The 21,734-nt window shown below is 42.9% G+C and overlaps 2 protein-coding genes across 2 annotated transcripts; both read left to right on the top strand.

Annotated features, from left to right (window-relative positions):
* Positions 1 to 567: 567 nt before the first annotated feature.
* LOC113355840 (RNA-binding protein NOB1-like) lies at positions 568 to 4,068 on the top strand. Its single transcript, XM_026598798.1, has 6 exons — positions 568 to 642; positions 738 to 1,122; positions 1,431 to 2,469; positions 2,723 to 2,891; positions 3,476 to 3,595; positions 3,704 to 4,068. The coding sequence occupies exons 2-6, from the start codon at positions 771 to 773 to the stop codon at positions 3,848 to 3,850; spliced, it is 1,827 nt and encodes a 608-aa protein (XP_026454583.1). The 5' UTR covers positions 568 to 642; positions 738 to 770; the 3' UTR covers positions 3,851 to 4,068.
* Positions 4,069 to 4,459: 391 nt separating this feature from the next.
* On the top strand, positions 4,460 to 20,161 carry LOC113359287 (receptor protein kinase-like protein ZAR1). The gene is made up of 2 exons (XM_026602950.1): positions 4,460 to 4,859; positions 19,455 to 20,161. The coding sequence occupies exons 1-2, from the start codon at positions 4,460 to 4,462 to the stop codon at positions 20,159 to 20,161; spliced, it is 1,107 nt and encodes a 368-aa protein (XP_026458735.1).
* Positions 20,162 to 21,734: the final 1,573 nt, after the last annotated feature.

Genomic DNA, 21,734 nt, shown 5'->3' with positions numbered 1-21,734 from the left:
AAATTAAAATTTTCAAGTTTGGATGATGAATTAATGGTAGTTGATTTCAGGATTAACTTGATTAAACATCATTTAATCTCTCAATTAACACTAATCAATCAGGGGTAGTTTTGTCATTTAGTAAAATAATTGGATAAGAGGTTATCCGTTTTACTTCAGAATACTCTTTTTTGTCTTGTAATCGTAGACCCAAAATAATTACACTAGGTCCCAAATTAGTTAGGTATCTTTTCATTAGTGTAGAAAAACCATAGACTAATGGATGCATTTTTCATTCGGCCCTGAAATGTGAATGTTAATTTTTACTCTGACTGTTATTTTGAATAAAAATTGCTCCAAATTTGTCTTGATCTAAAGTTGTATTTGCATATCATTGCTGCTTGAGCAATTAACAGGTTCAACCTAATTCCCACTAATTTCAATCCTCGCCAATCACTTCATAGGTGATAGGTCACTTGGATTTATGTAACGTTAATTTTTTTCTTTTGCAGGTCTCGAAACGGCACGGCACGGCACTCTCATTGCCCATACAAACTTTAAACAAATATTTCCAATTGAAAATTTATTGAGTAAGGGTTTATTGAGTAAGGGTTGATTTGTTTTAGAACGCGTCTCTCGAAACTAAACCCTAGAGCGGAACTGGTAAGAATCTTTCCCTTCTATCAGAACTTCGTAACTCTCCGATTTCTCTAAGTTCTTCATTTGTAATTTCATGATTCGTTGAATTGGATTTGTAGGGTTTCAGAATTTGACGTTCTACTCGTACTACAATGGATGTGATGACTCCATCAGCACCACCACCAACAACAACGACTGCGTTACCAACTTCTTGCTGGAGCAAAATTGTTCAGAAAGAGGCGCCTCCAAAACCAAAACCAGCTAATTACGCAACCAATCGAGTCTTTGAGGGAAGTTGTAAATCAAGTAAAGGAATCTCAGTTGCTGTTGTTGATGCTAATGCCATTATTCAAGGTGGAATAAATCTCAATAATGTTGCCGATAAATTTGTTTCTGTTTCTAAAGTTTTGGAGGAGATAAAAGATCCTGTTTCTCGTCAGAAGCTTGAACTCCTTCCCTTTACTGTAGAGACAATGGAACCATCCGCAGAATCTCTTAATAAAGGTTATTATTATCTTCCTTAGGAGTTGAATGTTAGTTAGTTTTAATTCTAAATGCTATTAATAGTTTATCATTGTTGTTTTGCTTAGAGAACATGATAACATTACGGATATTGCTTACAAATGCATGAAGTATAACGTATTGTTGTTTGGTTTCAACAGTTATTTGCTCTTGAACATATATGTGTTCCTAGAGGCTTTAAGGAACTTGTTCATTTAATTTGCGTCAGTTGTGAACATTTTCATATGCTCCATATCGAGATTTATTATTAATATTCGGTGAGTTCATTATTGACATTGTGTCGTGTTCAGTTATCAGCTTTGCACGAGCAACTGGTGATTTACAAGTCCTCTCAGATGTTGATCTTAAACTTGTTGCGTTGACTTATATGTTGGAAAGCCAAATCCACGGGACTAACCATCTCCGAGATACTCCTCCTCCAATCCATGTTGTTAATGTGAAAAGGTTGGCTGAAAAGGATATGCCCGGCTGGGGTTCCAATGTACCTAATTTGGATGAGTGGGAAGCTTTAGAACATGCAGTCGATCAAGGATCCAACTCAGAATCGAGGATCCTTCCTTTGAAAGACTTAAATCTTAATATCTTACCTGTAGATGGTAATGGAGATTCTCAAAATGGTTTAACTGAAGATGTTAGTGAAACTCGTAGTGAGACTCCTTCAGAGGATGTTGGTCGCAGCTTCAGGAAACCAAGGAGATATGCTCCCGTAAAGAAAGAGATAAAGATTGAAGGTAAGATGGTAGCTGATGGAGTTGATGCTTCTCAGGGTCAAGATGACAATTCCAGTGACTGGCTTCCTGCTGTATGTCGAAGTACTCATAGAAGATTTCTCAGAAGAAAAGCCAGACGTGAACTGTCCGAGGCATCATCAGAAAATAATGTTCATCTAGATGGAGAGGAAAGCTCTGACGGTGATACTGTTGAGGAAACCCAAGGTCCTAATCAGAAGTTAGATGGGAGCATGGAGAGGTTGGAAGTTTTAAACAATAGTATAGAAGATGAAGAAAAAACTGTTGGGGGAAAAAGTGATGATGGTGGTCTGACTGTAACACTCGAGCAAATGAGATTAGAACCTGGTTTATCAGGTAGGGGTTTGGATGGAACATGCAATGAAGAATATGATCAGTTGGATATTTCAAGTGAGACAAATGACAGTGTTGACACATCATTTCTGGATGATGGTAGCAGCGAACAGAGTTGGGCATTACGCTCCTTGTCCGAATCAAGTGTAGCCTGTGTAACGGGTGATTTCGCAATGCAAAATGTTATTCTTCAAATTGGATTGCGTCTTCTGGCACCAGGTGGTATGCAGATTCGTGAACTACACAGGTATGTCTCATTTCTATTCGCCCGTTTGGTCCCCTGATATATCAAACCCCTTCCTGCCTTCCTCTTCGAACGGATTTATCTACCTAAGGACAGAAGAGGAAAAAAAAAGATTGAGATTAATTTATGATGTATGAATGATACCCTATAGTGAAATTGCTGTTATATGATTTGTGCATCATGTTCTTGATTACTGGAGTTCATGTCATATTTGGAAAGGCTTAGTTATCTAATTTGAGGTTCTTTTTTGAGCCAGGTGGATATTAAAGTGTCATGCTTGTAACAAAGTGACTACCGAGATTGGGAGGATCTTCTGTCCAAAATGTGGGAATGGTGGCACCTTACGCAAGGTAGCAGCGACTGTTGGTGAAAATGGGGTTGTTTTAGCATCTCGTAAGCCACGTATAACCCTACGTGGCACAAAAGTAAGTATTTATATTGATCTTCCAACACTTTCTTTTAATGAATATGATCATCATTTAACATTTTTTTTTAATTTAAACTACAATTGTTTAAGATGTCTCTTGCCTGCTAGAACTCTTTGGTGACTGTTGCCATTTGATGTTATACACTCAAATAACCAACCCTTGTAATCAATTACTAGTTATTGCTTGGGTAGCCAGTTTCGCTGTACACCGCTGAAAGATTCTTTCAGGATAGTTCCTGAGGTTTGTCAAGCTTAGAGGGCAGAGATTTATCTGTTCGACCTAGAAACCTTTAAGATCAGGCATTCTGTTAATTATAATTGAAATCCCCTACTCTGATATGTCTTGCAGTAGGGTCCACTGTATATGTTAGTTCTGCAAAATGTCTGCTAAACTGACCATAGATATATGTTTTTGTTAGGATTTTTGTTAGCTTTGACGAATCTTTTATGTGTTTTTAGTACTTATCATAATTGGTTAACAATAACATTTATTTTCCTTATTTCAACTGCTAGAATATTTGTCAGTATTTGTTCTGTTTCACTATAATTCACTCCGTTGATAAACATTTTTTCTATGAACAGTTTTCACTTCCTTTACCTCAAGGGGGAAGAGATGCCATTACCAAGAACCTCATATTACGTGAAGATCAACTACCACATAAAGTCTTATACCCCAAAACTAAAAAGAAATCAAATACGCTGGTATGTTTTTTCTTTTGTCGAGAATTTGGTTTTTATGCATGGCATCTCCAGTGGTAGAAATAACAGTCTATTTTGCCATTTAACAATTTATCCTTTTCTATATCACAGGGAGATGATGTTTTCATTTCAGATGATATCTTCCGCAACAGCTCTGACAAAAGAGCTCCTCTGCAGCCACCAGTTAGAAAAGCTCTAGCAGTGTTTAGTGGAAAAAGGAATCCTAATGACAATCATTACTCTCGTGCCAAGCACTAAGAAGTTTGTTTTGTAAGAATTTGTGGCAGCTTACAGTTTTGACAATCATTATTTATTATTTGCTGTTTTTAAAAGAAGAATTTTAGAGGAAGTCAGTTTTGTTCTCTGGAAATTCATATTTGTTCTCTCGATGTTTAAACCAGAACTCCTCGGTGTTAATGGTCTGGGAATTGTGATGCCGTCCTGCATAGTCTGGTAGTATGTGCATCTTTTGTCCAGTAGTAGGGAATCCTAACTTTGCCCAAGTATTCTTTTTTTTTTTTTTTTTTTGAGGTCTGTCCTGTGTTTTTCTAGCATGGTGGTTCTGCTGCTGTTTCTTTGTTTAGCAACTGTAGTGTCGTTCTGGACTACAGACACCTTCTTTCTCACGTTGTCTCATGACTTGTCGAGACATCCTTCAAGTACGCTGGCTCTGTCAGCAAAAGCTTGTGGCCTAGTGGGCTGGTCGGCCAACTAATTAAGATAGAATACAACCACCGGGAACTTGCATTACATGTTGATTCAACATCTGCTCGTCCACAAATTCAACATTTGCTCTTGTCCACAATTTCCTTCCATCTCTTTCTGTCCTTGTTTCCGACAAAGTCTTAGGTCAATAGTCTTTCTACAATGGGATCATATGATCCGCCTCCCAAAGTCGATGATCACAAAGACTTCAAACGATATCCTTCTGTTAATCTGGACTTGTTCATGTTCATTAACTTATCAAGACCAACTAAGTTGAGACATTCTCTATATACATTTTCAAATTCTTTGCAAGATTTTGAAGCTCTAAAATCTGTTCATGTTAGCAAGATGAACTACTTACCACAGCAGCCAAATTTCAACTTCAGTAAAGCATTCATCTTTCTTCTCTTCATCTCAGTTGATGTTACTTGCCTTGTTCTCGTCAATGATACAAAATCCAGTGACCGGCTGGCGCTGATTGCTTTTAAGAACGAAGTAACTGATCCACTCGGAACACTGAGTTCATGGAACAGCAGTGACAATGATTATTGCAAGTGGAGAGGTGTTACATGTAGTCGTCGTCATCCTAGTAGAGTCGCTGTGTTAAACCTTGCATCCCTAGGATTGTTAGGTTCCATTTCTCCCCACATTGGAAATCTTAGCTTTCTTAAGACTCTCAACCTCCACAACAACAGTTTAAGTGGCAACAACTTAGTCGGATTTCTCGATTAGAATACCTAAGTCTTACGTTTAATTTGTTGGAAGGGGAAATTCCTTGAATATTTCTGGTTGCTCCAATCTCATATACCTTGATTTTACTCACAACAAGCTTGTGGGAAGCATTCCAAATGAATTAGCGTACTTATCTAATCTCATGCTTCTGAGTCTGAGGGAGAATAATGTATCAGGAGAGATTCCAACTTCATTGGGTAACCTTTCGTCATCGCTTATTCTTTTTAGCCTTGGTTATAACAATTTGGAGGGAAGAATCCCAAACACTTTAAGCCAAATAACAAGCTTAAAACTATTTGATCTTACTTCCAACAAGCTTTCAGGAACGGTCCCTTCCACACTAAATAATATTTCATCACTTACGGATGGGTACCAATCAACTCCATGGAAGCATTCCTGTTTTCACTCTACCAAATCTCAACTATTTTTCAGTTTTAGATAACAATTTCACTGGAACCATTCCCAGTTCATTTTCCAATTCGTCTAGACTTGAAACGTTACAACTGGGAGTAAATAATTTATTGGGAGTGGACAAGCTAATGATCTCAACTTCCTCAACTCTTGTGAACACATAAATCACGAGGCCATCAAAGTGTTCACAAACAATATTCGCATACGTCCTAATTCTAGAATTGTACATCGTATGCGTAACGGGATGATTATATCGATTCATCGACTCAAAGCCTTCGGGCTTGTCATTGTCTAGTCGAATATTATCATAAATAATGTTCGTATAAGGAAATAAATCAAGAAACAAGTATAAATATAAAGCATATGAAGTTTAACGCGGAATATAAGGTGCTGAAATGTAAATGAGACAGATTTACGTGGTTCGGCACTAAGGCCTACGTCCACGGGGTTTGGTGTTTCACTATGTACTGAATGGTTACAAAGATAGTCGAATGACTTTAGAATATACATAGTCTACGGAAGTAGGTGAATTACTTACTCTTCCTATTTCTCTCTCCTATATTCTCCTCTAATTGCTCTCAAAATGGTGCCCCTTCTCTCTTAGTGGAGAGGGGTATTATAGGGAAGGAACGTGGGTCCCATCTCTGAGTTGCCGTTGTAATCTTATCTTCTTGTGCTTTGTGCCTTCGCAGAGGTCTTCGGCATATGCCGCGGCCTGAGCTTGAATACGAAGGGTTATCCTCGCTTCTTCCACGAGCTGATCGACACGTGTATATCTCTTTGGTATTTAATGCGGGTAGATGGATGTCTGCTCGTGTCAGACAAGTGTCTCTTTGTCTGGTCACATCTGTGTCAGCCAAACTTCCTCTCGGCCGTTGATCTGGGATTTCCTCGGGATTGGGTGCGTTAATACCCAAGGGGTATTATCTGGTGCTCCTTGAGTCATCATCTCTGTGGTCCTCTGTCCCTGACCGTCAGATCTGCTGACCGATGGCATCTTCTGATGAAATGCTTGCTATCATTTTTGATGTCTCTTCACATGCCTTCCACGTGTCTCTTTTGTACACGTGGAGGATGATGAAAGGTGTACATACAATTTGCCCCTCTTCTTCTAACTTGGGCGTATTTTGCAATTTTGAAGAAGAAAGGTAGTCCTACACGTTTCCCACTTTGCATTAACTTCTTCCGTAACTGCTCCTTGGTACGAGGAGCATTATTGTCTTCTCTAGCTTCATAAATAGGAAAGAGAATGTGAAAAAAACTTTTATCCTCTTCTTGTCAGTGTTCATTCTCTTCTTGTCTTCTTTCTTGTTCTTTAGTCATTTACTATCACCGTCTTGTGAGGAATATAGCATTCAATTTTCTGTTTCTTTCTTCTGCTTCTTTCGTTCTTGATTGTTGCTGCCCCTGTATCTGTCGATATCTCCGATCCTCCTTTCCACTGCGGTTGGTGCTTGTCGTCTTTTATACAGGTATGGGATTTTTCATCAGTTGTTCACCATTGTTTTATCTGTATCTATCGTTTGTCTCCTGCTGCTGTGTTCTTGGTTTTGTGATGAAGATCATACATGTCGAAGCATATATGCTTGCCCCTGTTCTTTGTTACAGCGTCTGTGATCGTATATGAGTATTATCCCTGGAGTCGGATGGAGTATTTTTTAGTTTCTTAGGGTTTTTCATGTTTATCCGGATGAACCATCAATTATGGGTTTTTTGATCTTTAGTGATCTCCTCGTATTCTTCTCTAAACTGTTTTTGTGTTTCCTTGTAGATATGTCTGATCGTCCGCGGGCTCCTTACCAAACTCCGCCGTCTAGTCCGCCAAGATCCCCTCCGCGTAGAGATCCTGACAGATCTCCACTTGGGGAAGGTCCTCACAAGTCTTCGCAATCGGATCCTCGGGGTCATAGGGTTTCGTCTTCCTCCGGTGTGAAGATTATGCCTTCTAAAAAAGGGGATATGCCGAAGGGTCCTTCTGGGTCTAGGTATGCTGTTAACCGCGCCCTTCTCGTCCTCGTGAAGATTCTAGGAGTACGCAGGCTCCTCCTCGTGATGACTCTAGGAGTACGCGGGCTCCTCCTCCTCGTAATGAAGTGGTGGATGCTCCGCCCCTTCGTTCAATGGCTCCTCCTTCAGTGCCTCCGCAGAAATCTCTGCCTCCTCCCGCGGTTTCTTTCAAAGGGAAGTACTCCAAGGGTACTATCGAGAGCTGATCCGTCTACAAATCTTCCTTCTAAAAGGAAAGCTTCGGAATTGGGTCCTACTTCTGATTCGCAGACGAAGAAGAAACTGTCCCCGTGACGCAGCATTTCAGTGGTAAGAAGAAGGTCACTTTCAAGCATATTGATCTTGAGATGTTCAAGGAAAAACATGAACTCCAAGCTTTTGAGGTTCGCTTCTATGCTCCTGATGATATCACCTACGAGCTCCTTGCTAATTATCAGTTTGACGAGTTTCATCTGTTGACTACGGTTGGAGCCTTCGAGGCGGGTCTTATGTTGCCCTATATAAGTCGGGTGACTCCTTTTATTATGACGTGTTGGCTAGTCGCGAAGGCTCTTCTACGAACACTCATAATCGTTCCGTCACAACTATCTGGGAATTATCTTCGTTCACTGAAGGAATGTTATCTGCGGAGCAAGGGAGAGACTATGATGACCTGCTATGTTCCAAATCCTGCTGAGAGAGTGGTACACTCCTCAGAACTTTAACAGTTCTTTTGGGGATTATGTCAAACAGAAACCGTAAGCCGTGGAGTGTTAGTCTTCGTAAATTGCTGCTCCCCGTGGTGAAATTCGTCTCTGAGTGAGGTGAGTGATGCCAAGCTGAAGTATGTTCCTGGTACTGAGGGATCTGCTAAACGGAAACTCTTTCCTGCTCGTGAAAGGATTAAGCGTGACCATGATTATGAATGGCATGCTACTGTTATTGAGGTAGTTGGTCCTTGGGCTTACGGATGGATTCCGGGTCCACGTGGTTGGCGTCCTTCTGAAAATAGCAAGCCTCGTGAAACTCCTCCTGCTCGTTATGGAGATTTCTGTCCTTGGCGTCCTAATTTCGCGGGCATGAATTTCCTTATGCTCTTGATGTCGTTGATGGAGATGAGGAGGAGGGTTCTGGTGCTATCCATCCATCAAAGAGTGCTGCTGCTGCCAAGGTATAGTTTCTTCTTATATTCTCTATCTTTTTGCCCCTTTTTCCTTGCTTGAAATAATTTTCATTTTTGAAGTGAGGGAAAAAATGAGCCTTTGTGGGATGTATACTGGTTTGTAGGTGTCGAAGAAGAAGAAACTTGGACCCAAGCAATCTTCTACTGCGGTTATCAGTGAGGCTGAGGGTTATGAGGAGGTTACGAGTCCCGTAAACCAAGGGTATGGTGAGGATGAAGAAATGTCCAACGGAGAAGAGCGTACCGACACTTCTTACCCTGATGACGAAGGTGGTAATGAAGAAGAGGTTGCCGCGGTGGTGATGGTGAGGCTGAAGTTGCCGCGGGTGGTGATCTTGAAGAAGAAGTTGCCGCGGGTGGTGATGGTGAGGCTGAGGGTAATGTTACCGTCGGTGGGTGGGAGTGGATCTGCCCCTGTTGGTGATGACATTGTTGGTGTGGGTACTTTGCCCGTAATTTCCCCAGAATTCTCTTTCGGTAGGATATATTCCGCGGGGGAATCCTTCGATGTGACTGCTGCCATGGGTCTTGCCGAGGACTTCTCATTGCTTTCCCCACATGATGATTGGGATGTGCTTGGGGACCTTGGAAAAGAATGTACCACTGATCAGCAAGCTGAGAACGCAGGTGGTCATGCTGAGGGTGGTAATGTCGAGACTTGCGCGGGTGAGGAGATAACCGCCAAGGGGAAGTCTGCGGTTGAGTCTCCTTCCGAGGATTTTCCTTTCTCGCTAATGCCTGAAGGTGAAGATGCCATTTTGGCTTGGCTAAAGAAGAAGAACCTGATGTTCGTCCCTAACCCTGCCCCCGTGGTCACTGGTGAGAAGAATTCCGACGCTTATACTCGTCGAATGATGCAACTGTCTTCTGAAGCCCGCGTTGCTGAGATGTGGGAGAAGATCTTAGAGCTTCGGAAGCTAATTTAGTGGTTGACCCTCCCTCATCTGTTGCTGATATGATGGCCATAGCTGATGGGTACCAGTACGGTTTCCCCAGCAGCGTGTTTTAGAGGTAAATCCTTGTACTCTTTTTATGATATCCGCGCATTGTGTTCTTCGTGATATCTGATTCCTTTGGTATAATAATGTTTGTTGTTTGTGACGTAGATGATGAGGAGCGAACATTGTAACCATGTCTATACCATTCTTTAAAGCAAAGTTTAAAGTTGGAGGCCAAGCTTCGTCATAGGGAAGAGGAACTGTCTGCGGCTGAAGCGGAAATAAATGAACTGAGGGGCCGTCTGAAGAAAAAGAACAGCTGGGTAATGCTGAGGAGAGTCTTCGTTCAACTTGCTATAGTCCGCAACGAATTGGAGCAGACTCGTAGAAGTGTCTCGTCCTTCACAGGTTTGTATTTTACGGATTTTTCACTCCTTGTGATTCCCTATCTGTATTTTGGTGTTCTGTCTGAGTCTCCCCACCCTATCTTCAGTGGGTGGAGTCCCCGAGTTGATATGGCTTCGGAAAGAAAGGGAACGACAGAAATCCCGTATTGCAGAGTTGGTGGGTAAGTTGAAGAGTGAAGCCGTAAAGTGGAATGCTCGTGCTGATGAGCACAACGCCTTAACAGCTGAGTGGCGTGAAAAGCGAACACTGATGGTTGATATGCAAAATAAGTACAATCATGACCGTTGTTTGTTTAATGGTACGCTGCTATGGACGCGTGACAACCTGCGTGATGCTCGAGAACATGCTTCAGACTTAGAGGCTAGAGTGCGCTTTTTAGAAGGAGAGTTACAACAGGCTCGTTCTTTCTTAGGCCCGGGGTTAGGGATAGTATGCTGCGTCTTTCCGAGGAAAGAGATAATGCTAGGGCCGAGGTTGGTGCACTTAGTAAAGCCCTAGCAGCGTCTCGAGCGGATGTTGCTCGCCAAGTGGAGTCTGAAAGAGATCTTGAGATGAATGTGTATCGACTTCATAAAAGGATGGGGGAGGTGAATGATGAAGTCAACCATCTTCGTCACTTGGATTCGATGAAGCAGGTAGATTTAGACGCCAGTCAATTTGCTCTTACGAACCTTCAAACGGATTATAAGAAACTATCCACCGAATATGACTTTCTTGATGAGGCTCGGGACGCAGTTGTCAATGAGTATGAGGAGGCTTCGGCTAATGTCGAAGGTATAACCTCGTTTTATCGAGTGTGATTCTGTTATTTCTTCGTTTTAACCCCTTGGTATTTTTTGTTTTCAGCACTCGAGGGACAGCTTCACGCAGCAAATGATGAGCTTAAAAAGACTCAATCTGCCTTAGTGCAGCAGGAAGGACAAACCAACATTTCAAAGGGTTGGCCGCGTCTCGTGAGGAAGCAGCGGAGATTGCCTCCAAAGAGGCGGAACGCCTATCTGTATTGCTGTCTCAAGCCCCAGCGGACCGCTGTTATCACTTATAAGGCTCGATGTCAGTTGGCTGAAGAGACAACAAAGTCCTGGATAAGATTGAACTTGGCCTTAAAGTCGAACATGGTCTTGTCAAGAACTCCGCGTCGTCCCCTTCCCGCGCCTTTGCCTGGTTCTTCTGGGCCTCTTCAGGTGGTAGCGTACCTCATCTCGCAGAGACAACCCCGTTGATGGAGCTGTCGTCCAAGTAGATTTCTTTTATTAGTCATAGAAGTTGATCCTCGTTGATTATATAATTTCGGATCATTTTTGATGTTTCCTTTTTATCTTATTTGCCGAGTCTTGTAATCAACTCTTTATGAAATGGATCATCCTTTTGGCGTACCTGCGTTATCAATTCATCTTTTTATTTTAAAGTATTGTGAAGTGTTAAACTAGAAATAACTGGTTTTGTAAAAAGTTGAGAGTGTTTGAGTGCGACACCGAAGGTAAATACCTTCGTGATCGTCTTGAGACCTGTCCCCGCTGGCGAATCCTGGGCCAGAGGATTCCCAAACGGTGGGGGCCGAGGCAGCGTTCTAGGATATGGAATGCTTATTGAAAATATTTACATGCACCCATTCCGTCGACCCACTGCCTTAAAATTGGTTGGGTATCTCTTTCTGCTGGGTGCCTTCCCCCTGGTCTTACACTCATAGACACTGATAGGGGAGCCCTGAGAGATTGTAGATTAACTACTTTCCCCAATATTGTTAATAAATTTTGTTTACTTGAAGATTCCCAAAAAGCTTGTTTGATTGATAGGTTGAGGCCTGCTACTCCTCGTCCAGAGATAGAAACATGTAAAGCGGTTACGCTGCCTTCTTCTTCTGGTATTTCCACGCAGATGCAAAGCTGCGCTGCTCCTATGGGTAGTACGGTTTGAGCCATTTAGCATTCCAAGGGTGCCGGAGGACCTCGCCTTTCAGATTGCGAAGATAGTAGGAACCGTTTCCCGCAATGTCGTGTATTATAAAAGGTCCTCCCCACGTAGGTGCTAACTTTCCCCATTTCTTCTCTCGTTGATACTGCGGGATTGTTCTTAGCACATACTGCCCCTCTACAAAATTTCGAAGCTTTACCTTTTTGTTGTACTCCCTCGCTAGTCTCCGTTGATAATTTTCCATCTTCTGCAATGCTGCTTCCCTCCTTCCTTCCAGGTCGTCCAGTCTCTCTAACATCATGTCTGTTGTGAGTTTTTCTCCCATGCTTCGGTCTTTGTGGTTGGCATGAGGATCTCTGTTGGGATGACTGCTTCAGCTCCATAAGTGAGGAGAAACGGGGATTCCCCAGTGGCAGATCTTCGTGTTGTCCTGTATGCCCATAATACATTGTGTAGCTGTTCACACCATCGCCCCTTGTGTTCGTCTAATTGCTTTTGAGTATAAGGGCGAGGGTCTTGTTGGTAGCTTCCGCTTGTCCGTTGCTTTGAGGGTATATGGGGGTGGACTTGTTTTTCCTTATTTTGAAAGTGTCGAAGAGCATGTCTATGTTTTTCCCCTGTAATTGTTTACCATTATCGGACACGATTTCCGCTGGTATGCCGAACCTGCAAATAATGTTTTGGAATATGAAAGTAAACACGTCCACGTCTCTGATCCTGGCTAAGGCTTTGGCTTCCACCCATTTACTGAAGTAGTCCGTGGCTACTATCAAAAATCGTCTTTTCCCTGATCCTTCGATGAAAGGCCCCACGATATCTATGCCCCATTTTGCGAATGGCCACGGACTATCCACAGAATTCAACGTTGTTGCTGGTGCATGTATCTTTTTGGCAAAACGCTGACATTCTTCACATCGTCGGGACATTCTTGCGGCATCTTGTACCATTGTGGGCCAGTAATATCCTTGCATTTTTGCTTTGTCGGCTAGTGATCTCATGCCGCTATGATTTCCTGCGTCACCATAATGGATGTCGTTTAGAATTCGATGCCCCTCTTTCCTGGATAAGCAACGTAGTAACGGTCCGAGGAAAGATTTCTTGTACAGGATTCCATCCCGAAGGTCATATCTTCCTACTTTGGAGAGTATTTTCCTATTTGTTTGTGATCCGCGGGTAAGGTTCCATCCTTGAGAAACGCATGGATCATCATTCTCCAATCATCTTCGTTGCTGAAATCTTCGTCTTGATTTGCTCTTGAAGGATATCTTCTTCGTCAAAATCGTCACGGATGTCTTCTACCTGATCTTCGATATTTTCTTCCACTGTATCTTGATTTGTAGCAAAGGAAAATTGTGTTGAAGGTTCGTATACCCTTGTTTTGATAGCTTCGATACTCTTGTCCTTCAGCATGGATGATATATGCTAGGGCATCCGCGTGCCTGAGATCCCTTCTGCATAAGTGCCGGAACTTGATGTTCGGAATTTGTGATGCCAATGTTTGGACCAAGGCCATGTAAGCTGAGAGGGTGTCGTCGTACACATTGTATTCGAGCCCTATTTGCCGTATGACAAGCTGCGAATCACTTGTCAGTCTTACATCGGTTACCCCCATCTCTATTATTAAGCGGAGGGCATGTACGACTGCCTCGTATTCGACGATGTTGTTAGTATGCTCTTTGAATTCTAACCTGAGTGCCTGTACGATCCTTTCTCCAGTTGGGGTGGTGATGACAATGCCTATTCCTGCCCCTTCCTTATTTTTGGAACCATCGACGAAGACTTCCCATTGTCTTTGACTCGCGGGTTCGAGGACATCAATTGGATCCTTGCTTTCTTCGTCGGCTTCTGGTATTCCCTAATCTCTTCGTCGTTGTCCAGGGGGAGGTCTGCTAAGAAATCCGCCAAAACTTGGGATTTTTGGGAATGTTGAATTTCATGAATGATGTTGAATTGGTCCAGGTGGGTGTTCCACTTGGCTATTCTGCCTACTTTTCCCGCGCTTTTGAGGACTGCTTCCAGTGGTGCTTTGCATGGGACGCGGATGAAGTGAGTTAGGAAATAGGTTCTCAGCTTTTGAGTAGCCCACACCAATGCCAGGATAAGTTGTTCGATCTTCGTGTAGTTCCTTTCCGCAGAATTGAGGGTCTTACTGACATAATAGATAGGTGTTCTATCTTCGTATTGGTTTTGACCAACACTGCGCTAACTGCGTCTTCTGTCGCTGCTATGTACAATGCCAAAACCTCATCAGGATCAGGCTTCTGCAGGATTGGAATTGAAAGTGTTCCTTGATTCTTTGGAAGGCTTCTTCGCATTCTGCGGTCCATTCAAACTTACTCCCTTTTTTGAGAATATTGAAAAAATGTTTGCATTTGTCCGAGGATCGGGCAATAAATCTGCCCAAGGCTGCTATGGACCCATTGAGCTTCTGCACTTCTTTTAAATTCTTCGGAGATGGCATTTCTACTATGGCCTGAATCTTCGCTGGGTCTACCTCAATGCCCCTTTTTGTTACCAGATATCCGAGGAATTTCCCTGAGGTGACACCGAAAGTGCATTTTTCTGGATTTACTTTCATGTGATGTTTCCTCATTGCTTCGAAATATCTCTCAGTCCTGGTGGTGATCTTTGCGCAGCTTACTTTTGACGAGCATGTCATCAACGTAGACTTCTAAGGTACTACCAATCCATGGCCTGAAGATAGCATCGACCATTCTTTGGTACGTTGCCCCTGCGTTTCGAAGTCCAAAGGGCATTCTAGTGTAGCAATAAAGGCCATGGGGGTGTTGTTGTGTGTAGTTGATCTTCTTCTGCCAGGGCTACTTGGTTGTAACCAGAATATCCATCCATGAATGACAGCTCTTCGTATCCTTCCACTGCTTCAACCAGCTGATCTATGCTTGGCAGGGGATAGCTGTCCTTTGGACATGCCTTGTTGAGGTTAGTAAAGTCGATGCATATCCTAACCCCTCCATTTTTCTTAGGAACGACGACCATGTTGGAGATCCATGTAGGGTATTTGACTTCCTTGATGAACCCTGCTTCTAGTAGTTTCCGAAGTTCTTTTTCCACTGCCTTATGATACTCCGGTGCAACTTTTCTTATTTTCTGCCTGAAAGGTGGCGTGCCTGGTTTGATGCGCAGCTCGTGTTGGATTATTTTCGGATCAATCCCCGGCATATCTCCTAGCTTCCAGGCGAATACATCCGCGTATTCTTTAAGTAATTTGGTTAAGGAATCTTCTCTTCTTTCGTCCATTATGGTCCCTACTTTGATCATCTTCGGGTTTTCTTCCGTTCCTATGTTGATTTCTTTTACGGGCTCTACTGGTGTGAACACCGGCTTCGGTCCCCGAGGACTGGGACGTTCTTTGATTGCTATTTGGTATGTTTCTGTCCTTCGTTGGCTGCTGAAGTACCTGTCTCTGTGTTTAGGACATTATCATTTTTGTCAAACCCCTCCCTGTGGTTTCCTTGAGGAACAGGTCTATGGCCTTTTCTTTCGCAGCTTCTTTATTTTTAATCCTTCGGGTTTTTCGCTGCTTCTTGCGTTGTTGATACGATCCTGAGTGGTCTGGCACTCTTTTGCAGAGACCCGATCTCCCTTGATTTCCATCACTCCCTCAGGTGTAGGGAATCTGAGATATTGGTAGTAAGTTGCAGCCACTCCTTGAGTTTATGTAACCACTTTCGTCCAATAATGGCGTTATAGGGGGATGGGGCGTCAACCACGCTGAATCGTGTTTCTACTTTCATGGGTCCGGCGTTCACCTGCAACACGATGTCTCCCAATGGCTTTGTGGGTGCTCCATTGAATCCGTAGATGGTGTAATAAGAGGTCATTAGCTGTTCATCATGGAGCTTCATCCGTTTGAATGCGTCGTAGAATAGAACGTTCACTGAGCTTCCCCCGTCTATGAGGATCTTTTTGAGGTTACATCCAGCCACTGGTAGTGTGAGGACCAAGGGATCGTTATGATCTTCCATATCTTCTTCGATATCTTCAGCATCGAAGATAATAGGTGCGTCCATCCACTCTTCGTGTTCGTCCACCTCTACGCCATATTATATAATTCGCAGTGGTCTTCGAACTGCTTCCGTAGCCTCTTTCCTATCTGCGCTGTAAGGGAGGGCCCCGCGGCTTCGGAACACGAGATGGTGTTGATTGTGCGGTTTCCCTCTGGAAGTTGGACTTGCTTGGTCCGTTTGGATCTATCCTCGGCGACCTCCTTTCGTATGTAATGTTTGAGTTCGCCAGCATCAATTTTTGGATCATTTTTTGAGGTTTTTGCATTTCTCGGTCTGGTGTCCATTGAAGCAGTGATACTCACAGTAATCTTTAGACTTCTCGGTTCTTGGGGGCTGTTTTCCCTTAGACCACGGCCACTCCAAATTTTCCCTTCCTTTGATCTCTCGCAAGATCCGAGCATAGCTAGCATTGAGCTTCGTGTAAACTGATCTTCGAATTTTCGATCGTCTTTTCGTCGTTCATCTCTTCGTTCCTTCCTATCTTCGTGAGGCCGTTCCACTGAGCTATTTCTTTTGGCCCGCTGGTTTGTTCTGCGGAATTGGTACGGTGAGACCTCTGCGTGTGTGCCCTCGGGTTCTCACGCTGGATTTCTTCAAGACGAGCGTACTTTTCAATAATTATTCGAAGATCTCCTTCTGTCTTAGGCACGCTTCCATGAATCTCAACAAATAGTGGACTCATTCGGTCTAATCCCCACTTGTAGCAGTTGATACTTACTACTGGGTCCACACTCCCTATGGCTTGGCAGATCTTGTGCCATCTGTTGGTGTCCCTCGTGTTTTCCTTGTAGCCAATTGCCAGAGAAAAAAGTTTATCCATTCCAGTGTTGACAGCTTTGTTGTACATGTATGTCCTCAGAAATTTCTCTGCGAGTTGATCGTAGGAGTTGATGGAATCAGGTGGAGGTTGTCAAACCAAGACAAAGCCGATCCCTTCAGACTTGATGGGAAATATCTACAGAGGACGGCGTCGTTCTGACTCCATCGGGCTAAGACGGTTATAATACCGGATATGTGCCGCGGGATCACTGGATCCGTCGTAGCATTCAAAAGTTGGGACAGGGCACTTTAACGGAATGGGGGTATTTGCCAGGCGATGAGTTAGGGGCGTGGAGTTAGCTTCTTTCATCACCTCTTCAAGCCTTCCTCCGCCTTGTCTGGCTTTTAACTGTTTGATCTCAGCCATCATTCATCACGCAGCTCCTCCATTGCGCGTAATATCCCACGTTCTCATGCTCAGTTGAGCGTTTCTTTCTTCGATCTTCGCTGTCATAATAGTCTAACTCTTCGGTGGCATATTCCGGATCGGATGCACTGCTTCCCCTGGCGTCATTTGCTAGGATGATTCTTCGGTCTCGATTAGGCTCTGGTGCTTTAGAATTTGCTTCGTCCAGTTGTTGGCTAGTCTTCGTGCTTTGGGCAATCTTATCTTTCAAGTCTTGGTTCTCCCTGGCCAGAAGAGCTACAACATCTGCGTAGACCTGCTGGATCCTTTTCAATTCTTCGAACTCTACCATCAGTCGGTGGGATTGGTTTGATCCCTGATTGGGAGTTCCGGCTGGTACCCCTACGGCCATAGTTCCCTCTTCGTCTACAGTGTGTATTAAGGGTGGCCGAGGATCAGCTTCAATCGTTGGTATCTCCAAGTTTGGTCCCCTCGGTTGAGCTTCCACCCGTGGTACTAAAACCACTGGTATGGTTTGATTCTGACCGTTGGTTGACGGCATTCCGAAGATTGGTGGATCTGCGGGCTGATGTGTCATAGATTCTTCTACCCCTTCTTTTTGTTGATGGATTTGGCTTGAAACCAAAGTCTTGTTAGCTTATGTATCCTGGAGGGCCGCAACAGTCTTCGTGGCTGCTGCTTTGAGAGCCGCGGCTGCAATGGAGTTAGTGTTCATAGGTGAAGTGATTTCCGCAGCATCCTGCCTCTGAGTAGTTATTTTAGCTTTGTCTCCTTTCTGCTTGCTTCGGGTCATGACCGAGGTAACCCTCGGTGTCTCCTTTGATGAGGCTTTGGTTTTTCCTTCCTCTAGTATCTTCTCCATTTTTAATCCTTTCCTGCATAGGGGAATAAACAAGGAGAAACAAAGATATCCACGAGGATCGGGTTAGCGCCATTCGTACCCGCAAGACTATTGGAATAAAAGGAAATGAGTTTCCCAAGGGCCCTAATAGAAGAGAAATGTAAAGACTTCACTGGTCTAGTTTTTGAAATACAAATCCTCTAATAAACGATCGTGAATCTTGTTTTCAGACTACTTTTTGAAAAAGAACTCTTGAAAAGGCAGATCCGTCGCGAGGACTCATGAATCTGGATTATTAAATCTTAGTTGAAGAAAACACCTCACATGCAAATCTGTGATAGATAGCCGCGGGTTTGTCTGTTTTGAAATGGTGTTTGTGAAAATGAAGAACATGAACCCAGAATGAAAAAGGTTTTGAAAGTACGCTGAACCCAGAAAAGGGCACAACCATAATGCGTGTTTTAAGGTGAAATCAAAGGATAAGATAAATCTTTTACCGGGACAAAGTCCCTGTTTCTAGCGCCAAATTGTGAACACATAAATCACGAGGCCATCCAAGTGTTCACAAACAATATTCGCATACGTCCTAATTCTAGAATTGTACATCGTATGCGTAACGGGATGATTATATCGATTCATCGACTCAAAGCCTTCGGGCTTGTCATTGTCTAGTCGAATATTATCATAAATAATGTTCGTATAAGGAAATAAATCAAGAAACAAGTATAAATATAAAGCATATGAAGTTTAACGCGGAATATAAGGTGCTGAAATGTAAATGAGACAGATTTACGTGTTTCGGCACTAAGGCCTACGTCCACGGGGTTTGGTGTTTCACTATGTACTGAATGGTTACAAAGATAGTCGAATGACTTTAGAATATACATAGGTCTGCGGAAGTAGGTGGATTACTTACTCTTCCTATTTCTCTCTCCTATATTCTCCTCTAATTGCTCTCGAATATGGTATGCCCCTTCTCTCTTAGTGGAGAGGGGTATATATAGGGAAGGAACGTGGGTCCCATCTTTGAGTTGCCGTTGTAATCTTATCTTCTTGTGCTTTGTGCCCAATTCGCAGAGGTCTTCGGCATATCCCGCGGCCTGAGCTTGAATACGAAGGGTTATCCTCGCTTCTTCCACAAGCTGATCGACACGTGTATATCTCTTTGGTATTTAATGCGGGTAGATGGATGTCTGCTCGTGTCAGACAAGTGTCTCTTTGTCTGGTCACATCTGTGTCAGCCAAACTTCCTCTCGGCCGTTGATCTGGGATTTTCCTCGGGATTGGGTGCGTTAATACCCAAGGGGTATTATCTGGTGCTCCTTTGAGTCATCATATCTCTGTGGTCCTCTGTCCCTGACCGTCAGATCTGCTGACCGATGACATCTTCTGATGAAATGCTTTCTATCATGTTTTGATGTCTCGCTTCACATGCCTTCCACGTGTCTCTTTTTGTACACGTGGAGGATGATGAAAGGTGTACATACAACTCTATGATCAACTGTACCAAGTTGAAATATTTGTTTTTAGGGGTCAATAATTTCGGGGGTGAGCTACCCATCTCCATAGCCAATTTCACAAAAAAACTTGACAGACTAAGTTTTGGAAATAATCAGATATATGGAAGTATTCCAGTAGGTATTCAGAGTCTTGTAGGTTTAACGTCATTTGTTTTTGCAGACAACATGTTCACAGGTAGTATTCCTCCAGGCATTGGGAACCTTCAAAATCTGAGAGAATTAGATATATTGATTATTAACTTATCAAGACCAACTAAGTTGAGACGTTCTCTATATACATTTTCAAATTCTTTGCAAGATTTTGAAGCTCTAAAATCTGTTCATGTTAGCAAGATGAACTACTTACCACAGCAGCCAAATTTCAACTTCAGTAAAGCATTCATCTTTCTTCTCTTCATCTCAGTTGATGTTACTTGCCTTGTTCTCGTCAATGATACAAAATCCAGTGACCGGCTGGCGCTGATTGCTTTTAAGAACGAAGTAACTGATCCACTCGGAACACTGAGTTCATGGAACAGCAGTGACAATGATTATTGCAAGTGGAGAGGTGTTACATGTAGTCGTCGTCATCCTAGTAGAGTCGCTGTGTTAAACCTTGCATCCCTAGGATTGTTAGGTTCCATTTCTCCCCACATTGGAAATCTTAGCTTTCTTAAGACTCTCAACCTCCACAACAACAGTTTAAGTGGCAACAACTTAGTCGGATTTCTCGATTAGAATACCTAAGTCTTACGTTTAATTTGTTGGAAGGGGAAATTCCTTGAATATTTCTGGTTGCTCCAATCTCATATACCTTGATTTTACTCACAACAAGCTTGTGGGAAGCATTCCAAATGAATTAGCGTACTTATCTAATCTCATGCTTCTGAGTCTTAGGGAGAATAATGTATCAGGAGAGATTCCAACTTCATTGGGTAACCTTTCGTCATCGCTTATTCTTTTTAGCCTTGGTTATAACAATTTGGAGGGAAGAATCCCAAACACTTTAAGCCAAATAACAAGCTTAAAACTATTTGATCTTACTTCCAACAAGCTTTCAGGAACGGTCCCTTCCACACTAAACAATATTTCATCACTTACGGATGGGTACCAATCAACTCCATGGAAGCATTCCTGTTTTCACTCTACTAAATCTCAACTATTTTTCAGTTTTAGATAACAATTTCACTGGAACCATTCCCAGTTCATTTTCCAATTCGTCTAGACTTGAAACGTTACAACTGGGAGTAAATAATTTATTGGGAGTGGACAAGCTAATGATCTCAACTTCCTCAACTCTTGTGAACACATAAATCACGAGGTCATCAAAGTGTTCACAAGCAATATTCGCATACGTCCTAATTCTAGAATTGTACATCGTATGCGTAACGGGATGATTATATCGATTCATCGACTCAAAGCCTTCGGGCTTGTCATTGTCTAGTCGAATATTATCATAAATAATGTTCGTATAAGGAAATAAATCAAGAAACAAGTATAAATATAAAGCATATGAAGTTTAACGCGGAATATAAGGTGTTGAAATGTAAATGAGACAGATTTACGTGGTTCGGCACTAAGGCCTACGTCCACGGGGTTTGGTGTTTCACTATGTACTGAATGGTTACAAAGATAGTCGAATGACTTTAGAATATACATAGGTCTGCGGAAGTAGGTGGATTACTTACTCTTCCTATTTCTCTCTCCTATATTCTCCTCTAATTGCTCTCGAATATGGTATGCCCCTTCTCTCTTAGTGGAGAGGGGTATATATAGGGAAGGAACGTGGGTCCCATCTTTGAGTTGCCTTTGTAATCCTATCTTCTTGTGCTTGGTGCCCAATTCGCAGAGGTCTTCGGCATATCCCGCGGCTTGAGCTTGAATACGAAGGGTTATCCTCGCTTCTTCCACAAGCTGATCGACACGTGTATATCTCTTTGGTATTTAATGCGGGTAGATGGATGTCTGCTCGTGTCAGACAAGTGTCTCTTTGTCTGGTCACATCTGTGTCAGCCAAACTTCCTCTCGACCGTTGATCTGGGATTTTCCTCGGGATTGGGTGCGTTAATACCCAAGGGGTATTATCTGGTGCTCCTTTGAGTCATCATATCTCTGTGGTCCTCTGTCCCTGACCGTCAGATCTGCTGACCGATGACATCTTCTGATGAAATGCTTGCTATCATGTTTTGATGTATCGCTTCACATGCCTTCCACGTGTCTCTTTTTGTACACGTGGAGGATGATGAAAGGTGTACATACAACTCTATGATCAACTGTACCAAGTTGAAATATTTGTTTTTAGGGGTCAATA

This window comes from Papaver somniferum, chromosome 3 (assembly GCF_003573695.1).
Source record: "Papaver somniferum cultivar HN1 chromosome 3, ASM357369v1, whole genome shotgun sequence".
Lineage (NCBI taxonomy): Eukaryota > Viridiplantae > Streptophyta > Magnoliopsida > Ranunculales > Papaveraceae > Papaver > Papaver somniferum.
Note: the sequence above shows the minus strand (reverse complement) of the source record. Positions and strands in the feature narration are given on the sequence as shown.